The sequence below is a fragment of the Podarcis tiliguerta genome (assembly GCF_965153285.1).
Source record: "Podarcis tiliguerta genome assembly, chromosome: 9".
Taxonomy (NCBI): Eukaryota; Metazoa; Chordata; class Lepidosauria; order Squamata; family Lacertidae; genus Podarcis; species Podarcis tiliguerta.
In genome coordinates, this window is record NC_139542.1 from 30802377 (window position 1) to 30822085 (window position 19709).

The 19709-nt window shown below is 39.3% G+C and overlaps 1 protein-coding gene across 8 annotated transcripts in view; it reads right to left on the bottom strand.

Annotated features, from left to right (window-relative positions):
• The window catches only part of SCLT1 (sodium channel and clathrin linker 1), a 40752-nt gene extending 21055 nt beyond the window's left edge, over positions 1 to 19697 (bottom strand). Inside the window, exons 1-13 of one of the 8 annotated variants that reach the window (XM_083457320.1) lie at positions 19583 to 19697; positions 18247 to 18353; positions 14709 to 14776; positions 12658 to 12710; positions 11219 to 11288; positions 10768 to 10823; positions 8725 to 8860; positions 7915 to 8037; positions 6786 to 6851; positions 5872 to 5942; positions 2705 to 2795; positions 2486 to 2577; positions 273 to 450 (exon numbers count right to left, since the gene is read on the bottom strand). In XM_083457320.1, coding sequence (XP_083313446.1) covers positions 273 to 450; positions 2486 to 2577; positions 2705 to 2795; positions 5872 to 5942; positions 6786 to 6851; positions 7915 to 8037; positions 8725 to 8860; positions 10768 to 10823; positions 11219 to 11288; positions 12658 to 12710; positions 14709 to 14776; positions 18247 to 18280 — 1038 coding nt within the window. In that variant the 5' untranslated portion in view covers positions 18281 to 18353; positions 19583 to 19697. Of the gene's footprint in view, positions 1 to 272; positions 451 to 2485; positions 2578 to 2704; positions 2796 to 5871; positions 5943 to 6785; positions 6852 to 7914; positions 8038 to 8724; positions 8861 to 10767; positions 10824 to 11218; positions 11289 to 12657; positions 12722 to 14708; positions 14777 to 18246; positions 18354 to 19351 lie in introns of those variants that run through there. The other 7 variants (XM_083457321.1, XM_083457319.1, XM_083457323.1 and 4 more) reach the window with 7 other exon arrangements.
• Between the last annotated feature and the right edge of the window lie 12 nt (positions 19698 to 19709).

Sequence of the window (19709 nt, forward strand, 5' to 3'; positions counted from 1 at the left end):
TGGTGGAAGTCGCTTTTCCTGAAAGTGCATGATAGTATTACACAAGACACAATTTGCATTATAATGCTTAAAGTGTGTGACTACTGGTCAGAAATACTTACATTATTCAGACATAATTGAATGTATGAGGTGGCTTTAAGAAGGCCCCTTTTTGAACAGGCTGTCAAAATTGTAACCTCTCACTCATGTTCTGGATTATTCCAGCTATTTCAGAAAAAGAACCAGAGTGAATATTCAGATAAGGAGAATTGGTCCCTTGGTGCTTTGTTTACCTGACTCTTTTGCAGATTAGCTTCTTCTAAGAGTTGGATGTTCTTACAAGCCTCTTCCATAGCATCATTCTTCTCCCTTTCTAGAACAGTGCACTTCACAGTCAGCTCTTGGATTTGTTTTTCTAGGTTTGTTTTTTCTGTTTTTAGCTCTTTTAAATCTTCGGCAGCTACACAAAGCCTGCATATCAGAACAAGGACCACTTAACTGATTGAAGCTAAATCTAGGATTGAAACTACATTCAATTGTCAGCTCTTGTAATCTAGAGAGGACAAGGTTATATGAATTTTCATTTCCCACATTTCACTATCTTGAAGTGATTCTGAAGGTTAGTTTTCAGAAGTTCAACAATTTTTCCTGGCAAAGTGACAAGCTCTTTCAAATTCAGATCTCATGACGGGTATGTACATCTGTGCAACCTTAACTACTGCTATAACACCATGTGAAACTGCCCTTGATAATTCTTTCAAAGGATCAACAAGTCGAAGAAAGCTGTCTGTGGACAAACACTGGCTCCCTTGGTCTGAAAGCAAGATGAGTGTTGCACCCCATAGTCGCTTTTGACTGGACTTAACCATCCAGGGGTCCTTTACCTTTAGTGGCCACAGAATTCTGACTGACTTGGGAGATGGGGCAGGGAATCCAGAAACTTAGGATGGGAGAGAGAATAGAACAGAGTATCCTGGAAATGGGAGTACTCCAAATTACAACATTTTGATGCACATCCCTGTTGTGGTTTTGTATTCTGGTTTGCTCACTGATCACATACAATCATTTGTTAATTTGAACTCATTTAAAATAATCCTCCAAACTATGGCCTAGAGGTTCTTTTCTGGTGGTTTGGAAGGTTACCTGAATTAATACTTAACACCAAGCTTTCTGTGGTGTCTTATATATAACGTAAGAAAGACTTTATTCAGGAGTTCCACCAACTCACTAATAAGCATACTACTCAATTCTAAATGGAGGATATTCCAAACCTAACACGCAGTGCCTGGTATAAATTGGTCCCACTCCTGAGCACCCAAGCCTATACATGGAGATGCACTTATTAAGATCATTTTGCTTTTATTGACAGTAATTCTCAGCACATAAACCCTTTTCACACATTCAAATGGAAAAAGCTATTTGTCAACTTGTATGATGGAGCCAGCTAAGAGATGGCAACAACAAAAAATGAAGGACAAAGCTCTAAGAAACTATTAAAATTGACCTCCCAAGATCTGTATTATGTTGCTCTAGGATTAAAAACTATTCTCTTGATTTAAATTCAACTTATTTCCATGTGCCTAGAAACACATCCACAACACCAGCTTAACACTCCCCTACAGTGACAAGCATCAGATTTAAAATTAAAATTTAGCATGTGGATTGCTTTGTGGATACAATCAGTGCATGCAAAAAGACAATGCCTGGTATAAAATCTTGCATTTAGCAACCAGGGGTGCATGCATAGTGAACTTTCTAGATTGGATCAGGATGTAACATTGATTGCCTCTTTCAGTATGGACTGGAGCAATGCCATCTTCTCCTTTAGCAACTGGTAGTGAGTTTCTGTCAAATTCAACAGAACCAGCAATCTGGTTGGCAGGTATGCATGAATTTTGGATTGGATCTATAGCTTTTGCAATATAGCTTAAACCTTTCCAATACCTCTCTTTAACACATCAAGTAGAAACAGAGATTAACTTCAGAGGCAATGTTCAAAAATACACTTGCCACCAAGAAATGGAAGGAAAATAATCACAGGTGCCCATGCATGTTAAGAAGCATGTTCTACAGCAGTTCCCAAACTTTTGCAAGAATATCTTTGGATGTAGTTTTATATTACCTACTTTAATACTCACACACAGCCTTCCTCAATTTTGTGGCCTCCCAGTTGTTTTGGACTACACCTCCTATCAGCCCAAGTCATCAGTGAGGGATGATGGAAATTGAAGTCCAGAACACCAGAAGGCACTGGTTAGGAAAGGAGTAAACAACCCTTCTGTGAGAAGAAGACACCAATGGAAGTGTACTTTTATATCCAATACATAGAAAAGTACAGTTAGTAACAAGCCTAGTTATAAGTCTAATAAGCTATATTCGATGAAAGAACATATCTGTAATGGCTTAAGCAACAACAGCAACAAAGAATTTGAATTTCTCAATGCTCCTCCTTATGGTGCCAGAGAATCAAACAAACACACACTCCTTATATCAATTAATGTTCTACCTTTTCTCCAGTTCTTTTACACTAGATTGCAACTGATGCAAGCGTTTGTCTGATGCTTCCTCTCTTTCCTGAGCAGCAAGCACCTCTTCTTCCTGGAAGCCACAGAAGTCATTCAGAAATTATTATCAGAGCTTCGCTTGAATTTTTTTAAAAACAGGAGCCAACCAACCAAAGTCTGATTAATGCCTTGTGTTTGAAATCAGAAGTAGCATGACATACCTTTCTATCTACCTGGGCCTGAAGATTCTCAATCAGTCTGGTCATTTCATCAACCTTAGCAGCTGCTGTTCTCAAGTCCAACTTGGATTGTCTACACGTAAAAATAAACACTTAATTTTTTTACTTTATTGTAAAAAAGCAGATTAGAGTTACTAATTGCAATTACTTGTTTCATCTTAACTAAATTGTATAATCAAACAATATTTTCCCATACTGAAAACATTTACATTGGACCAATAAAAATGCATGTTTGTCTATTTTGTATCTCCTCCATCTGCTTTATCTGTGAATCAGTGGCAAGATTACTGCTAAAACTGCTTTCATCAGCCAGGTCTCTATGTGGGTGCCAAACTGTCTGAAAGGAGGTGACCTCAGTGTCTCAATGAAAGCAACATGGATCCAAAGATAACATGGTATGTGTATGGAGATTTTTCAGATACTGAGCCCATACACGTTATAACAGCTGCAGTGCACAGAACGTACTCAAACTATGGCATTCACTTTCACAAATGTGGCCACCAACTCTGATGGCTTTACAAGGGGATTAGACAAATTGATGAAGGATAAATCTATCAGTGAAAGCTAGTCATAAGAGCTGTATACCACCCAAGGACCAAAAATCTTATGCCTTTTAAGGGTCATTGGGGAACAGCAAAAAATAACTACTGCCCTCCAAGTCCTGCTTGTGGGCTTCCAAAAACCATCTGACTGGTCACTGTGAGAAATGGGCCAAATAAACCAGATAAAGCTTTGATCTGATCCAACAGGGCCCTTCTTATTTTCTTATGAAACTTCTGTGAAGCACTTTTCAGCAATAACACCATCTCTATATGAAATAGGACACACGCTCTAACAAAACTGTACAGGGAATTACAAAGTGAAGTACAGTGGTGCCTCGCAAGACTAAAAGAATCCCTTCCGCGAGTCTTTTCGTCTTGCGGTTTTTTCGTCTTGCGAAGCAAGCCCATTGACGGATTAGCGCTATTGACATTTTAAGGGCTAAAAACGGCTTTTCAAGGCTTAAGGGATTAGCAGTTTTGCTGCTAAAATGCTTTTAGCAGCTTAGCGATTCAGAAAAAGGGGTTTTGGAGCGAAACCCCCCCCCGAAAATTTTCGTCAATTTTCGTCTTGCGAAGCAAGCCCATAGGGAAATTCGTCTTGCGAAGCGCCTCTGCAAACGGAAAACCCTTTCGTCTTGCGGGTTTTCCGTCTTGCGAGGCATTCGTCTTGCGGGGCACCACTGTAGAAGTTTCCATGTGCTACTGCAGGTGCTACTGCAATCTGTGGCTTTTATTGTTCACACCTGAATAATTAAAATATTTTCTCTACATATTTTACTCTGCGTTCAGGCCCAACCCTGAGCCTAAGCCAATCTTGGTCATCCTGATAAACACCCTTTTCTAAGAGCAAGAGAATGGTACTGCAGCCGTGTTCCTGCTTCTCTGTTGGAGGCTTTAGATACAATCTTTGTGGCTTTCAAGACTTGGGCTAGCTGCTGATTCATTACTGGGCCAAATTTATGGCGTTCCTATTAGCAGCTCTAGACCAGCTTACTTCAAGTATCATCTTATCCATATATACCCATTGACTCCTTTGATCTGTGGAACTGGCACTTTTAAAAGTATTCCTCACTTGTATAGAACTGATATTTTAGTGTAGAAGCACCTACTCTCTGGAACTTCCTGCCCATTGATATTAGGCAAGCATCTTCATATCTCCACAGGCCTTAATAGAATCTGGTATGTAGGTATGTATTTTCCTCAGAAGAGATCCCTCACCAAATGGTCCCAGGGCAGGTTAAAAAAAAATCATTAAAAAAAATCACGAAAAACAGAAATATGAGCGGGGAAACAGCAGCACAGAATAGCAGGACACAGCAATGCAGCAATAGGGAAAACATCCACTCAACCAATCTACTAGGTTTGCTTACATAGCTACACTTCCACTTATAGCTAAAAACTTTAATCTGATATGCAGTAAACTGCCATGTTTCTGTGCTTAGTTCTGTTGCATGGACAGAACCATTACAGTGATACCTCAGGTACGAACTTAATTCGTTCTGGAGGTCCATTCTTAACCTGAAACTGTTCTTAACCTGAGGTACCACTTTAGCTAATGGAGCCTCCCGCTGCCGCTGCACCACCACCACACAATTTCTGTTCTCATCCTGAAGCAAAGTTCTTAACCTGAGATACTCTTTCTGGGTTAGTGAAATCTGTAACCTGAAGCGTCTGTAACCTGAGGTACCACTGTACATTAAAATATTTAAAATATTTATTCACTCTCATCCACTGCTACTTATACAAAAAGAAGCCCCTAAGGCTGTGGCCATCAATTATTTATGCAAGTATTTACTTGCTTCTTCATGGTGACGCAAAAAAAGGTAATAACCCCGTTGTGCAAAATCCAGTGCTGCCATTCTGCTCATCAAATGGCTTTTGGTTCAGGAAAGGTACATGCTAATGTAAGAGAAGTGGACATGATTTTTGCTGATTCAGAATGAGTTTTCTGCCACCGGCGCTCTAGCCGTTTCAGCGATTGTTTCCTCACCCTCAGCTCTTAAAAAAACCACAGGGCTGTCCAGGCTCCATGCAACTGGAGACGGCGCTTTGGAGCCAGACAGTCAATAGCCCTGGTTTGCGGGCCACCAGCAAATAAGCTGAAAGGCCATCAACATGGGATAAAGCATCCCCTACCACTCTCTGGAAGCTATTTAGATCCATTAACTGGCGGGGGCGTACCATCCGAATTGGTCCCACCTCCGTGCAGAGGGGAAGGGTAGCAGAGAAGTCCAGTTGATTAAGAATCAAAAATACACACAACCACTACAGTGTAACCATAGTGGAATGGTACTTAGAATATGTGATCGCATGAGCAGAAAGCACTTTCACTATTACCAGGCAAGGTCTTTATTTTCAGATTCCCCACTGCAACCCCTCAAAAGAGTTAGGGACAAGAAGGGATGTGCAGTACATGGAGAGCAGTGGACTAGAATTAATGACATTTTCACTGCACAAAAACTTTTTGCTCATTCAAAAGTCACCTCTGGATATGAACCACTGTCACATAGTTGCTGTTTCTGTGATGTTAGATGGGTTTAATGAACAAGGTAGAACAAGCTACTAGGGCTCATGAAATAAAAGTAAGTTTCAGAACTCTCATTATACCTCTGTTGCTTGCGTAGCTGGTCCAGTTCTACATTCTGTTCTGTTACAGTCTTCTTAAATACCTGATTAAGCTACAAGAATGGAAAAGTCTTTTAATACATTCCAAAAAACAAAAAATAATAATAATCAGTAAACAAAGTATGGTGGATATATTTTTCTTTGACTCCAAGACCTGTAGCAGAAAGTTTTAAAAGTTCTGGTTACACATATGTACCTCAAGAAGTAAGAATTTGCTTTTCAAAAAATTGCTCTTTGCTTACAGTTGACTCTAAAATGTTTAAGTCTTTCATAATTTCCCAACTTGACTATCTTCTTCACAAGTTCTCCACCTTCCATTTAAACCTCTTAATTCTCTCTTAAATGTAGCTATTTATATCATTTGCCTTTTTTATTGTATTGTCAACTTACATCGTACACCGTTTTCATATCATATATAAAACAACTTTGTACCCTATGCAGTGTTCATGCTCTCTTTTACAACCACTAATCATTTTCACTACCCTCTAACAGAGTTGACACAAAAAGTGAAGAAGAAAAGTAGAGGAAACAGAAAATTGTAAATCATTATTTTGAATGATAATAATAAACTCTAGGGAATAAAAGCAAATAAATGTGGTTTCACAGACAGATGCTTGCTTCTTCATGGTGACGCAAATTTGACCTAATTTTCCAGCAAGGGCCAATTATGTTAGCCAACAAATAAATTAAAACAGATTAAAAATGAAGTAGAAAATATGGCATAGTCGTTAAAAAATAAGGTAGGGTTTATAATATACACAGATAAGAAGTGCCTAGAATCTGCTTTGGAGCTATTTGCATTTGTTTTATATATTTCCCCCTTTTTAATGGACATTCATATGAGATAGGCTACAACAGTTTCAAGATGTTATTATAATGTTCAGTGTTTCACTTACTGACTCTGTTTTTTCGTTGTTGAAATGCAGTTGCTTTGTTAGTTGCTGAAAGCTTGTCAATTGATCCTAAAAAGAAGATGCAGAGCATGTAATTATAATCTAAAGAATTTATCATCAACATAAAAATAAATGCTCAAGCTTAACATTTTAAACATTTAAGTACTATTACTATATTGTATACATTACCACTGGCTGTCGTCCAGAATTCTCTCTTTGACGGTTAGCCAGATATTTCAAAAGAAATACACAGCAGCAGAAAAAGCAATAATGGTGTATTTCAGTCCCTATTGTTTTGTGTGTGTGAAAGAAATGGAAAAATGTACACACAAAGTACTCAGTCAATGCCAAGCTGTGGTTGAACATTCTGCAACCAGATGTGAGGTATTTGCACCAGAACCAATAGTTGCACGTGTGTGTGTGTGGTAGTAATGGGTCCTATGTATAAAAGCTGTGTAAGTTAAAGGGAGGTAACCCTGCAATTAACCCCTGAAAATCCATAGATGGGTTTCAAAATAAGGAGCTTTGAAGCCATAGTAAGTGTGCTCCTTTTCTAATATGCCTTATAGTTTTTAGACCTTCAGAATTCACCGATGTCACATTCTGAAGACAATCTCTGAAATCTCAAGGAAACGAGAAACAATCATGTTTTTGCTTTTACAAAAGCAATCCAAAAGTCAGTTATATACCAGATGAAGAGCTTATGGAAACAATTAAAGAGCTGCTTTACCAAAGGACAGAAGCTCTGCCCTCAGGACAGCACTTATGCCCCCCAAATCCTGACAGAAAAGTCTGCTGGAATAGATGCCCCATTCACTCAATGGTCTGAGACAGGATGTTACATGGGATGGACATGATGGGGACAGACCATGAAAAAGGACCCAAAGCCTCCTAGTTTCCTGACATGTTAATGGATTGAGTCTGAATTTACACCAGCCACATAGCTGGCATGTCCCTCCCACTGGGACAAAGAGAACAAAATTCTATCTCCCCGCTTCCCATCCCGGCCAGAAGGACCCGGTATGGCTTTGGTTGTGGCAGAGCAAGACCACGGAGTCTCACCCCCACCATAAAAGAGGACTGAAGTTTTAATCAAATTTTAATACATAACTATTACAATAAACTGGATTACTTTTTGTTTTTGACTTTCAGCAATATGAATCTGTGCTTCTGTCATGTGTGAATGATATATCTGCTGAAGTCGCTCCAACTCCTGTGATACTGTCTGCCAAAGTTCTACTGCATGTTCCTTTTCCTACAAAAATAAAAGCAAATATAGTATATGAGAAACTTTGTTTCTGCTTCAAAAAACTGAAAGCAGAGATTGTTATTTTTCTACAAAGCCACTCTGCATTATGCACATACAGCAATATATTCCCACTTGCCTCCCAAAGCGATGGTACTTATTACTTACATGTTTCCTATATGCTATATATTTAAACAGTAGGCAATTCTATTCAATTGCAACCTAGCCACCAAAAATGAAATTCAAATGTGAAGATTAATTAATTCCCACCTTTCTTCCAAGGGGTTCAAGGTGGTATACACAGTTCTATTCTTTCCCATTTTACCCTCATAACAACACTGAAGTGGGTTAGGCTGAGAGTGAGCGACTGCCCCAAGGTCACCCAGTAAGCTTCACGGGATTTGATCCCTGGTTCCGCAGGTCCTAATCCAACACTTCATTCAATACATCAGAACTTATTATATCATCTTCAACAGACCTTAGAGGTTCACAGATTACCAATAAGATAAAATCCTGAAATTAAAAGCAAGCTTAAAAATCCTGACAAAATTTTACTTTGAGAAGCGCATGCTACCTTCACCAAAAATAAAAACAAAGTAAAAGAAGGGGAAGGGCAAATTCTGAGGAAATATGCTTTAAAACTACATACAAAAGAGTCAAGGAACCAAGGCAGTCTAGATGTTTGAATCCACTCACTTTATTTGCTAGTTGTAACTGGTCTTGAAGGTTTCTTATTATATTTTCATCCATGAATGTACCATCCCCTGAGGTAGGACCAGCTTGTAGAGCCTCCAACTGCTTTTCAACAGCCTCTTTCAATTCTTCATGCAATCTAGGTTACAAATATATAGACAAGCAATTTATTTTAAAATAGTAATCAAAGCCAATTTGATGGAAATGAACCATCAGCTGGAAAATAAACACTTCTCAAGTTTATAACAATGTATTGAATTATTCTGAAAGCTATAAGCACACTGAAATCTTTCTACAGGATATACACAAGAGAAACAAACACTAAGAGCGGTATCTGTAGTTCCCTTATGACCATACCCTGGCACAGCACCAAAGTGTTCCATGTGAACAGCAGGAATTTTCTGAGGAATTTAATAGTTCTTGCTGTGCAATGAAGAAACTGACAAGCTGAAGACAAGTGGCTGCTGCTGTGAAAAATTCTGCAAAGAGGATGTTAGAAACACATCCTATAGCCATAAGACACAATATAAGTTTATTGTGGAAAATAGAGGGAGGAATTCAACATTGTGAAGAAATGAAGTATCTTCCCAGAGATGTCTCTCTTTGTTCTTGGTCTGTCCTTTAGGGATGTCTCTACTTCAAAAAATGAGACCCTTTCCCCTTCCCTTGCCAGATCTGATCTTTCATCAAGACAATACTGGGCTCTTAGGGCCTCCCAAAACCAGGCTCTCTGTTGTTGCTGTAGGGACAAGAATGGGAAAAAAGACTGATTCCTACAGAAAAAGAAAGTACACTGCACCTAAAATTCAGCATGGAATTGTTACTTGAAAATGTGGAGGCCTGGGATACTTTGAGAGGAAGGGCGGGATACAACTTTAATAATAAATAAATGTCACTAAGTTAACATACATCAAGTACTCCAGGTCCCCTAGGTAAATCTCTGACACGCATATATTTTTGTTATAAAAGAAAAGAGTAAACAGTTGTGTATGACCAGTATTATAGATATGTGACCAGGGTTAGAAATATACTAATAATATCCATATAATATTTTGCTTGCATTTAAGTATTGCTAAATACTTGGTGGTTGAAAATGATGCTAGCAATAGTAATGCTCACTCTGAAAATGCATCTTGCAGCATGAAATCAGGGTAGGAAGAAACATTGATGGCAAAAAGAGGAGAGGAGTGTTCGGATTGTAATCCTATACACACTTAATTGAGAGCAAGTTTGATTAAAGTAAGTAGATCTAAGTCAGCTGCTAGGCACTGGTCGAGGCATTAAGCCTGCCTGCTCCTGCCCCATGAGGAGGGCCATCCCACCACAGCTGGGATGACTCACATGAAGGGCCTGGCTAACGTCCAGAGTCACCACCACGCTCCCCTCATAGGCACGGTGCAGCTGGTGGTCCAGTTGCACCCCATCTGGACAGGGATAGTTATCTAACTTCTGTTATCTATGCTCTTGTAATCTCTAGGTGAGATTACTGCAATGCATTATACACAGGGCTGCCTCTGAAGATTGTTTGGAAGCTTCAGCTGGTGCAGAATTCAGTGGCCAGATTGCTCATCAGGACAAGACATATATACAACGCTTATACTGGCCTGACCGCACTGGCTGCCTATTAGTTTCCAGACTCAATGCAAAGTGCTGATTTTGACCCATAAAGCCGTAAAAGGCTCAGGACTGCAGTGCCTCAAGGACTGCTTCTCCCCAACCTGGACCCTGCGCTCCCCAACCTGGACCCTGCGCTCAAAATCTGAGCGACACAGTAACTTCCCACTTGTGGAATGCTCTCCCCAGGCAGGCTCGCCTGGCACCCTCGGTACGTATCTTTTTACACCACATTTCTCTTATGCCGGGCCTCTGGCTGATTAAACAATCTATGGCCTTTTAAACTGTGGAGGGGTTACTGTTTTTGTTTGCTACTATGTTATGTATTTTTGTGTCTATATATTGTAAACTGCCCTGTGATCTTTGGATGAAGGACAGTATAGAAATCTAAAAATAAATAACAACAAAAATCACGCCACTCAGTGCATCGACCTTTCATTTTCCTTGGTAACTTGTTCAAGTTTTAGTCGCAATTCCCTCATCTGCACCTAAAAAAAAGCAATAAATAACAGTAAGCATTCATTTTTGAATAGGTGTCACAAAACTGTTAGATTAGACACACTAAAATTAAATCTCACACACACCATGTAGATACACAAACATCAGTGACAAAACGGAATATAAAATACTTTTTGCTAGTTCAGCTACAGGAAAAAAAGAATTATAACATTTTATAACTTAGAACAAAAACTGTTTTTAGTATTGACAATATTATTCATAATGGGTATTCAATGACAGACATACTCAAATTTATTCACTATTCAACGGTCTACTCCGAGTAGATTTCAACTGCACATGCTATTATGTCTTAAAATTTGATCTTAATAATCTTGTGTGAAGAGCAACAGGAAAACATTTGCACACTAGTGTGTATGATTCTTACCTGACAGTACCTCAGCTGTTCATTCATTTCCTTCAGATGTCCATCATAATCAACAGCTAGAGGAGACAGTCTAACGTGGAAGTAAAAATATACAAAATAAAGACATTGGTAACACTGACTGAGCATTCAATTAGTTTAAAGGATCTGTGGCTTGATACACAACACAATCCTTCCCATTTCCTCTGCAAAGTGCTTGCCAATAGAGGGGGATGAATCACACTGCGCCTTGTTTGGTGTAAAGAAAAATCTATTTTCATAAAGGGATGGCCTGCCTTTCAGTGGAAGCTCTACTCCATCCAAAATGGTAACCTTAGAAAAATTTATATCCAGTGAAAATTCCATGCAACATGCACACAATTGTGCAAATAGATATAGGAAGAGTGAAAGGACTGGTCTAGTGCCTATCCAAGAGCTTGGATACTCAGACTTGCTATGGTTTCCCACATTGTAATTCCTAAGGCATGAGACACTTGTGGTATTTTGACCCTGTTTAAGAGCCATGGGTTCTCCAAACACAGCTAATGGCATCACTACCATCAAGGAAAGCCAATTAACTTAAAGTTGCACAGCATGCTCCTAAACATGTTTATTCATGAGTATATTTCACCAAGTTCAACCGGACTTGCTTCTTGATATTGTGGTTATAACCAGCATGCTTAAGTCACAAATGGGTTAATACCATATGCTATCCTGCCAGGTTTAGCTAGAGGAAGCTAACCTTGGAAGGAAGCTAATAAAGCCTGCTCTTGTACCCTAGTCAATCAGATAAGCGCAAAGCCACTCTTGAGCTTCAAACCATTAATTTAGGACTTTCACCACAATAACGAAGCCATGTTTTACTGCTTCTGCAACTTTTCTGACAGATTTATTGAAAAGCACATGAACCTGACATTTGGAGGGTTTGTAAGCATTTTTTTAACTTACCAAACATGTGGCCTTTTCCTATGCTGGGGGAAGAGGGGAACTTTGGAAGGAATTCACAAGGTCTAACAGCCTAAATTTCCATGCTTTACTTTGCTGCATATTTTGTGACTTTAAATCTCTGCTGGGCTTCTCTCACCAAAGAGTACTTGCCCCAAACCTGGATCCTGGCATCCAAAAATTCTCTCATTCTATATACCATTTTTTCATCTTTTGAAACAATGCTAAAATGGGTCAGCACCAAATATTAATGAGGCATAACACAGTGTTGTTGTTGTTTTTAAAAAGGTAAAGCTACATAGAGCACTATCAGTATACACAGAGACTTCCTTTCAAACACAGATCAAACTGAGAAAGAAAAAAAATACATTATTGTTTCCTTTTTTATTCTGTATTTCCAAGCTTGAAAATAACATTTAAAAAGTGGCTGACAGAAAACAAATCAAATAATCAAACCACATTCGAAACACGGTAGTACTTTAATTAATTTAATTATAACACACAAAAAAACCCTTTACCTTTGATTCATCAGTTGAGGCTCCATTTCATTGTTACCTTCTAAGGAATTCTTCTGAAATGAAACTATTTCCTTTTAATACTGTTACATATTACCACATATATTTAAAAAGTGAAGCATATTTAATCTATTCCATGTGCACTGATATTTAATTCCATATTCTGCTTTTACATTAGAATGACATGTGTAATTTCAGTTCTTCTGGAGATAAACACAATCTTTTTCCACAGCAGAAAGAAAGTCTCCATCTAAAATGACTAATACCGCTCCAAATGATGATTCACATACCACCTTTTGATTAGAAACTAGAACAGGGTGAAATGTTCTCATCTAAGCCCATGTAAACATATTAGTTTCTATAGTATTACAAATCTGTGGCACACCTCTCACTATAAGTGAGAACCAGCCTCTTGTTGTACTATGAATTTCTGTTTTATTTTTTAAAAAACTGTGGATTAGCAATTATTGTTGATCTATAAAGTTATAACCTGGAAGCATCAGTAAAGCTTTTAAATTTGTAGTAGCATCAGATCAATATACGGTTATTAAAAGGTCTTACTTTTCAGTATTTCCCTAGTCAACCTCAAAACAATTACAAAAAGGCCTTTTAGATTTTAGAAATATGATATAATATAATATGTATTATAATACACACATGTATATACACACTCACTACTTCACAAGGCAAAACACCATCTCTAGGCAGTTCATAAATAAAGTCATACAGCAATTTTGTATTACATAAAATATTTATAAGCTACCTTTATGAATAAAAGTCATTAAAGGAGGCTTGCACAACAACAGAGAAACTACAATTCAGAGATCATGACAAGGTATGGTTTGGTCCAACTAAGACAATAAGGAAGGAATCAGAGTGGATGAGGGGGATAAAAGGCTAAGATGAGCAAGTGTATGAATCCAAAGCCCATTCATGTCTATTGTATGGATTCTGTTATTTTAATCTACAATTCTGAAGATATGTATTTATGGGCAATATTCTAAAAATTAGTACTGTATAAAAGAGTGGATTTCAACCAGTGTGGCACAGCACCCTGGAGTGCCTTCAATGATGGTCAGGGGTGCCGTGGGCAACCCTGGCCTCCATCCCTCATTCTTTCCCTTCCTCCTCGGATCCCCTCTCACATCTCTGCCTCCAAGTGTCTTGAATGACTGTTTGTTGCAGCATGTCTGGCTACATGCTATACAGGCAAATAGTGCCTCTGGGGTTGGCCAGGGGGTGCCGGGTGCCAGAAGTAAAGGCAGCCTCAGAGTAAGCAAGCAACCAAGTGGACAATGGAGCCCAAATAGCCAGTCTGCCAGCCCTTGCTGTTGGGAATGGGAAGACAAGTGAGAGCGCAGGCAGCAGGCAGGCAGGCAGGCAGGCAGGTACCTTTCTTGTGCTTGCTGTGTGCAATGCCTGTCTGGGAGCTGAGTGCCTGGTGCTGAAGAAGAGCCTTTCCACCATGCAGGCCCGGCAGCACCCACTGCTGACTCCCAAGGTAAGGTGCTGGCCTCATTCAACTTTGGCCAGTCTCAGTTGGGTCACTAAGGTTGGGGGCATCCTCTTCCCAGACTCCTGTGGGGCACTGTGAGGAAGCATGTCTCTTTGGGGCAGGGGGTGGCAGCTCAGAGGCCAGGAGAGGCAGCATTGGTTGCCCAGAGGACTCCCAAGGAGAGGGGAGAGGAAAGGAGGCTGAATGAACACTCCACAAGGGAGTATGTTCGAAAACAGGTGAGAGGCTGCCAGTTCTGCAGGCAAGGGAACCCCACAGGGGTGCTGCAGAAAGAAGGTAGTTGGTCAAGGGAGCGGTGTGCTCAAAAAGGTTGAAAACATCTGGTATAAAAAGTTCCTAAATAAAAAAACCTGGGTAGCTTCTAACTACAAACAAACTTTTAAGCTCCTCCATGCTATAGTGTCAATAATATATGCAATAATATATGAAAATTTGGATTTGTAGAGAGGTCTAAAAAATAGTAACCTTTCCAACCTCTTTCTACAGTGCATCATTTTGGTGACTTACTGCAATGTAAACAACCAGGAAATAAATTTACCTGTTCAAAGGTAGTTCTTGTTAGATTCTCTGTCTGAAGTTGCTGGGGCACATCATTTAGCCTTTGATCTGAAACAAATGAATCCCTTAATTTGCAGAACTGATAGTTTACGTTATGAAGCTCAACTAGAAATATTCTCTCCTAATACATTTGCTTCCTGACCTTGCCTTATAAAGACATTTATTTTGACAACATATAACTTAAAATGCAATTTAGTTTATAGATCACAGTTTTAATCACTTTTCACTGTGAATTCCCTTTCCTTTATTGTTATAAAAGAATGCACTTTTTCAAAAAACCTTTAGACACGAATCCAACAAAGAAAAGTTTATTGCAATCCATACATACTTATTTGAGAGTACGTTTCATAGAACACAGTGGACCACTTCCAACTAATAATGCATTGGCTTGCACGGTAAGTAGTTTTGTTCACCAAATTTTATTTACCAACATGTTTGTTGAATTCCACCACCCAAAATCTAAGTAGATAGTAAAACATTGTTTGGAGTCACCTTATTCATCTTTGCTACCAATTTACCTAAAATAAGACTTCACTTGACAGATTTCAAATTGGTTGGACTTTTCTTAAACTGGGGTTCTACTGATTATCTTGGAAGTAGATTTTGATGTATGCTGACTCTTGTACATTATCCTTCATGTGATATTAATTCAGTCATTTAAATAACAATATTTTTACATGTTTAATTCATTTCAACACATATATGCTCCTTTCCTGTTAGACTGGTGCCTTCTAAGTCATTTATAAAACATATAAAACTTTTAAGGAGGACAGTTTTAACAGTTTTTCAAAAGGCTATACATCCAGCAGTGCCACCTGGGGAAGGGTGCCCTAGAACCCAGGTGTTACTGTAGGAAAACCATCAATTTAGTCTTCTGATACAGGTGGGCGGCAGAGCAGAGACTCTCTAGATGATCTTAACAAGCAGGCAAGATCTTAGCAAGGAGTTCTACCCTAGGCCAATGCATTTATGGCTCTCAAGGTCATTATCTGCACCAACATATTGGAAGAAAATGGAGATTGAGTAATACTGAATAACATCCCCAGATTTACTGACAGCAGTATTCTTGACTGGCTGCAGCATCCAAACATGCTTTGGAAGCAGCTCCACACTGAGGGGATTTCAATAATTCAACAATAATGTAGCCAAAGCATGTGCAGCAGTGACAAGAACTGTCTTATTCTGGGAAGACTGCATTTGCTGCACTAGCTGAAGCTGAGTAAAAGCACATCTGGCAACAGCAGTATCCAAACCCTTAAGGAGCAATACTGGCTCCAGATGTATTCCCAAAATCTGAATATTATCATTCTCCTGCCTTAGTTAGCTCTCACTTAAGGGTGTAATTGATACGTCACTGAGATTAGAGTTATCGTTTTGGGGAACATTTTGTCAGGTATTTGTCAATTCAGAATTACAGTAAAACTGTATTCATTTATTTACTGCCTCTCCCAAACATGCCAGGGAGCATTACATAAAAATATAAAATATATGGAACCTAACATTACAGTAAAGGTAGATGCTCCTTTGGGTCTGAAAATGGTATCTTTCTAGATTTGCCAAGTTGAAATTTTTAAAGGAATGTCTGGGGCAAGAGTTATGCAGGGGAAGAAGTTAAAGTGATGTAGTAATGGATGGCAGTGAAAACAAACAGTTTTTATTTAATGTAACCCATTCATTGGCTGTCAGTATTGAGTTGATTAGGCATGCTTTGGAATTGCAAAACACTAGTAGGCAACTATATTAAGAAGCTGCAGTAGACCAAGAATAAATGTGTTTTCATATGTTAACACCTGGCTCCCAGTGGTGGCTATTAACATTTTCTGAGCATGTTAGATAAATGAAATTTAAACAGAACAGAAGTATCACAGCTTTTTCAATGATGTAACAAGAGCACCTTTGAAACTCCCTGAAAACAAATGCTTAGTGTTTCACTTTGTGATGCTAATATTCCAGCACCAATTTGATTAAGCTGTCATATGCAGCGTATTCACCAGATCTACAGTGCTAGTCTTTATGAAACAGCCACTGTGTTTGCTCTATAAAAGGAGGAATGTTTATCTTGATGTTGAAGTAACATTTTGCCTCTTTCATATTTCTGTTTTATATACATTATTACTGTTTCATTTGACGGAAATGAACATGAACTTGAAAGAGTGAAAAGACTTACAAAGCATAAGAAAAATGTAATAGAAATTCTCACAATCCCATGCATGCTACTAGAAGGGGGGGGGGGTGTTGTCCAATGAAACTCAATGTTGGAAGAGTCTGAACAGAAAGTACTTTACTCAGCACAAAGTTAAACCATGGAACTCACTCCCACAAGATGTAAAATCAGACACTAACTTTGAAAGTTTTAAAACAGGATTAGAGAATTTTATGGAGAATAAGGCTATAGCTACTAACCACGATGGATATGTTCTACCTCCACAGTTTGAGACAGTATGCCTCTGTATGGGGATGGGATGACAAGTTGGGAAAATGCTATTGCACCCAAGTCCTTCTTGAAGGTTTCCAATAGGAATTTCGTTGACCACTGCGAGAACAGGACACTGGACCAGTCAGGGGGTTCTACTGACTGTGCTCCATGAGCAGTGGCCAACAAGTCTGGACAGACAAATACTTTTGCCCAATCCAAACCCTCAGGTGGTGCAAAGGAGGTTTGAATTACAGCCTAAGTGAGATAGATAGATCCTCTTAAAGGACAATGAGTTCAGAAAGCACTTTCCAACCATTGATAAAAATAATTACAATCAAATAGAAGACACAACTTAAAATTAAATACATCACTCCCACTGAGGGGAATTCAACCAGAAAGACAAACGTAACAAGTAACTCAGGAAAAGCTAAGTGAAACATATTTAGAGTTCATTGAAAAACAATCAAATAGGGGCCTGACAAAATTATCTGAGAAGGAAATTCCACAGATGTGGGGCACCACATAAAATTGTCAGTCTCTGGTGGCTAGTGGTATTTCCTCAAGGACCATAAACCTGACTCTGAGGCTGATCTTAAGACATTGGCAAGTTCGTGCCAGTAGGTGATACTTCAGATAACCTAGTCCAAAACAATGTAGGCCTTAAAGGGCAAAACCAGCACCTTTAACTAAGCCCAGAAACAAACTGGTAAGCAATGCAAGTGGTAAAAGGGTTGGTATAATTTGAGTTGTATAACTCCTGCTAGCAAACAAATAACTGGAGTTTCCAAACTGTCTTTATAGACAGCCCTATGTAGACACTATTACAATAGTCTAATTTGGACAGAATACCTGTTAAAATAACAGACACCAGGTCTGCTCTCTCCAGATAGGAGTGCACAGAATTCCAGCAAAAGCAGGTAACAGGCACTTGTGGTCTTTGCTGTTATCTGCACCTTCATATAGAGCAACAGGTCCAGAAGAACACCTAAGCTATTATTGGCCCCCACTTTTTTTATATAAAAATAAAACTTCTGTTTAAGCTTTTCCATGAAATACATCAACTAACAGTATAGATCTGAATGAACTCTCATGCAGAACTTACTTTGAATTCTTGGAAAATCAGTTGCTCCTTCCATATTTTAACCTGGAAGGTTGCACAGTAAAGTTTCTGACCAAATGAACTCCCTCTCATCAAGGCAAATACAAAACCTGTAAAAGTCAGATAAATGTAAGCAGCAAAACCTACAGTAATTTACTTCCATTCATTTCTAACTTTAGTTTCTAACTGAATTCTCCTCAGAATCTACAAGTGTCCTATTTACAGAAAGATAGGGCATGTGGAAATAATTCTGAAAGAAAAATGCTCTATCAAACATCATAATGGAAACTCACTTTTCAAAGCTATAGTCCCATGCATGGGTGCAGTGGGCGGGCGGGCGGGGGGGCAGCTCCCCCCCCCCCAAATGAATAAAAATGTATAGCAAACTGAGGTTCTGCCTTCCCTAACAAAAGGCCTTCCTTCCCTTACAAAATTCTTGGCTATGCCCATGGTCCCATGGATATCAAATATAAAACTCACCCAGCCTACAGCAGCTCATCAGTGTGTCATTATAAAGTTTAAAAAGATAAAAATAAGAACAGTCCTTCAACACATGCTTTTTATTGCACGTTCATGATTATTTGTGTCCATGATGCAATCAGAACGGTCATACACCGTCCTTCATTCAACACTATTCACACACAAAAATCCACAACCATTTGTCCCTGCAAAAGTTTTGGGGTTGTCGTACTGCTTCATTTCCAACTGGTACATAAGTTGTATAGAAAGTTATGGGTTATCAGCAAAAAGTTACAACAAACGTTATGGAGCAAGGGGCTTTTTTTTATCCCGCTTTTGTTGTGTTATAGTCTCTCCCAACAGCAATTATGTGGAAACATTGGGGGAAAGCATTTCAGAACCACTAATACTAAAACAGAACAAACCCACCTCTAAATGCACCATTATTGTGCAAAAGAGCTTATTGCAATGAAAAACCCCGTCTGAAAGGATCTCTAAAGTAGACATGGATTATGCCAGCGAGATATATGACTAGGCTGGAAGGTTTATTCTGGCATAAACCCATAGGAGAAATTATTAAGTTAAGAGGAAGCGTTAACTGAAGAAAAATGCCTCCCCACACCCGCCGACAAGTGTATGTAATACACACGTTTCTTTTCAGACGAGGTCGCCTGTTGCGCGTCACATTGCTCTCTTGGAAGAAATGCGGGGGCGGAACACGCGACCCTCTCTCAGTCTCTTCCCACACACGGACCGGGACTGACGGTTGGAACCCCGCCGTGCGCGTGAAGCCGCAGCTGCTCCCCGCCTCGCCTAATCCCCCTTTCTGGACCAATCACAGGCCTCCCCGCCTCCCCCGTAAGAGACCGGCGCGAGACACCTGGTTAACTCGCCACCTCAACGCCGCCGATTACCATAACGACCGACGGACAGGAAAAGAAGCAGAAAACCCAAGAGGAGTAGAAGAAAACGGAGGAGGAGGAGGAGACGGGTCCGCATATGACGCG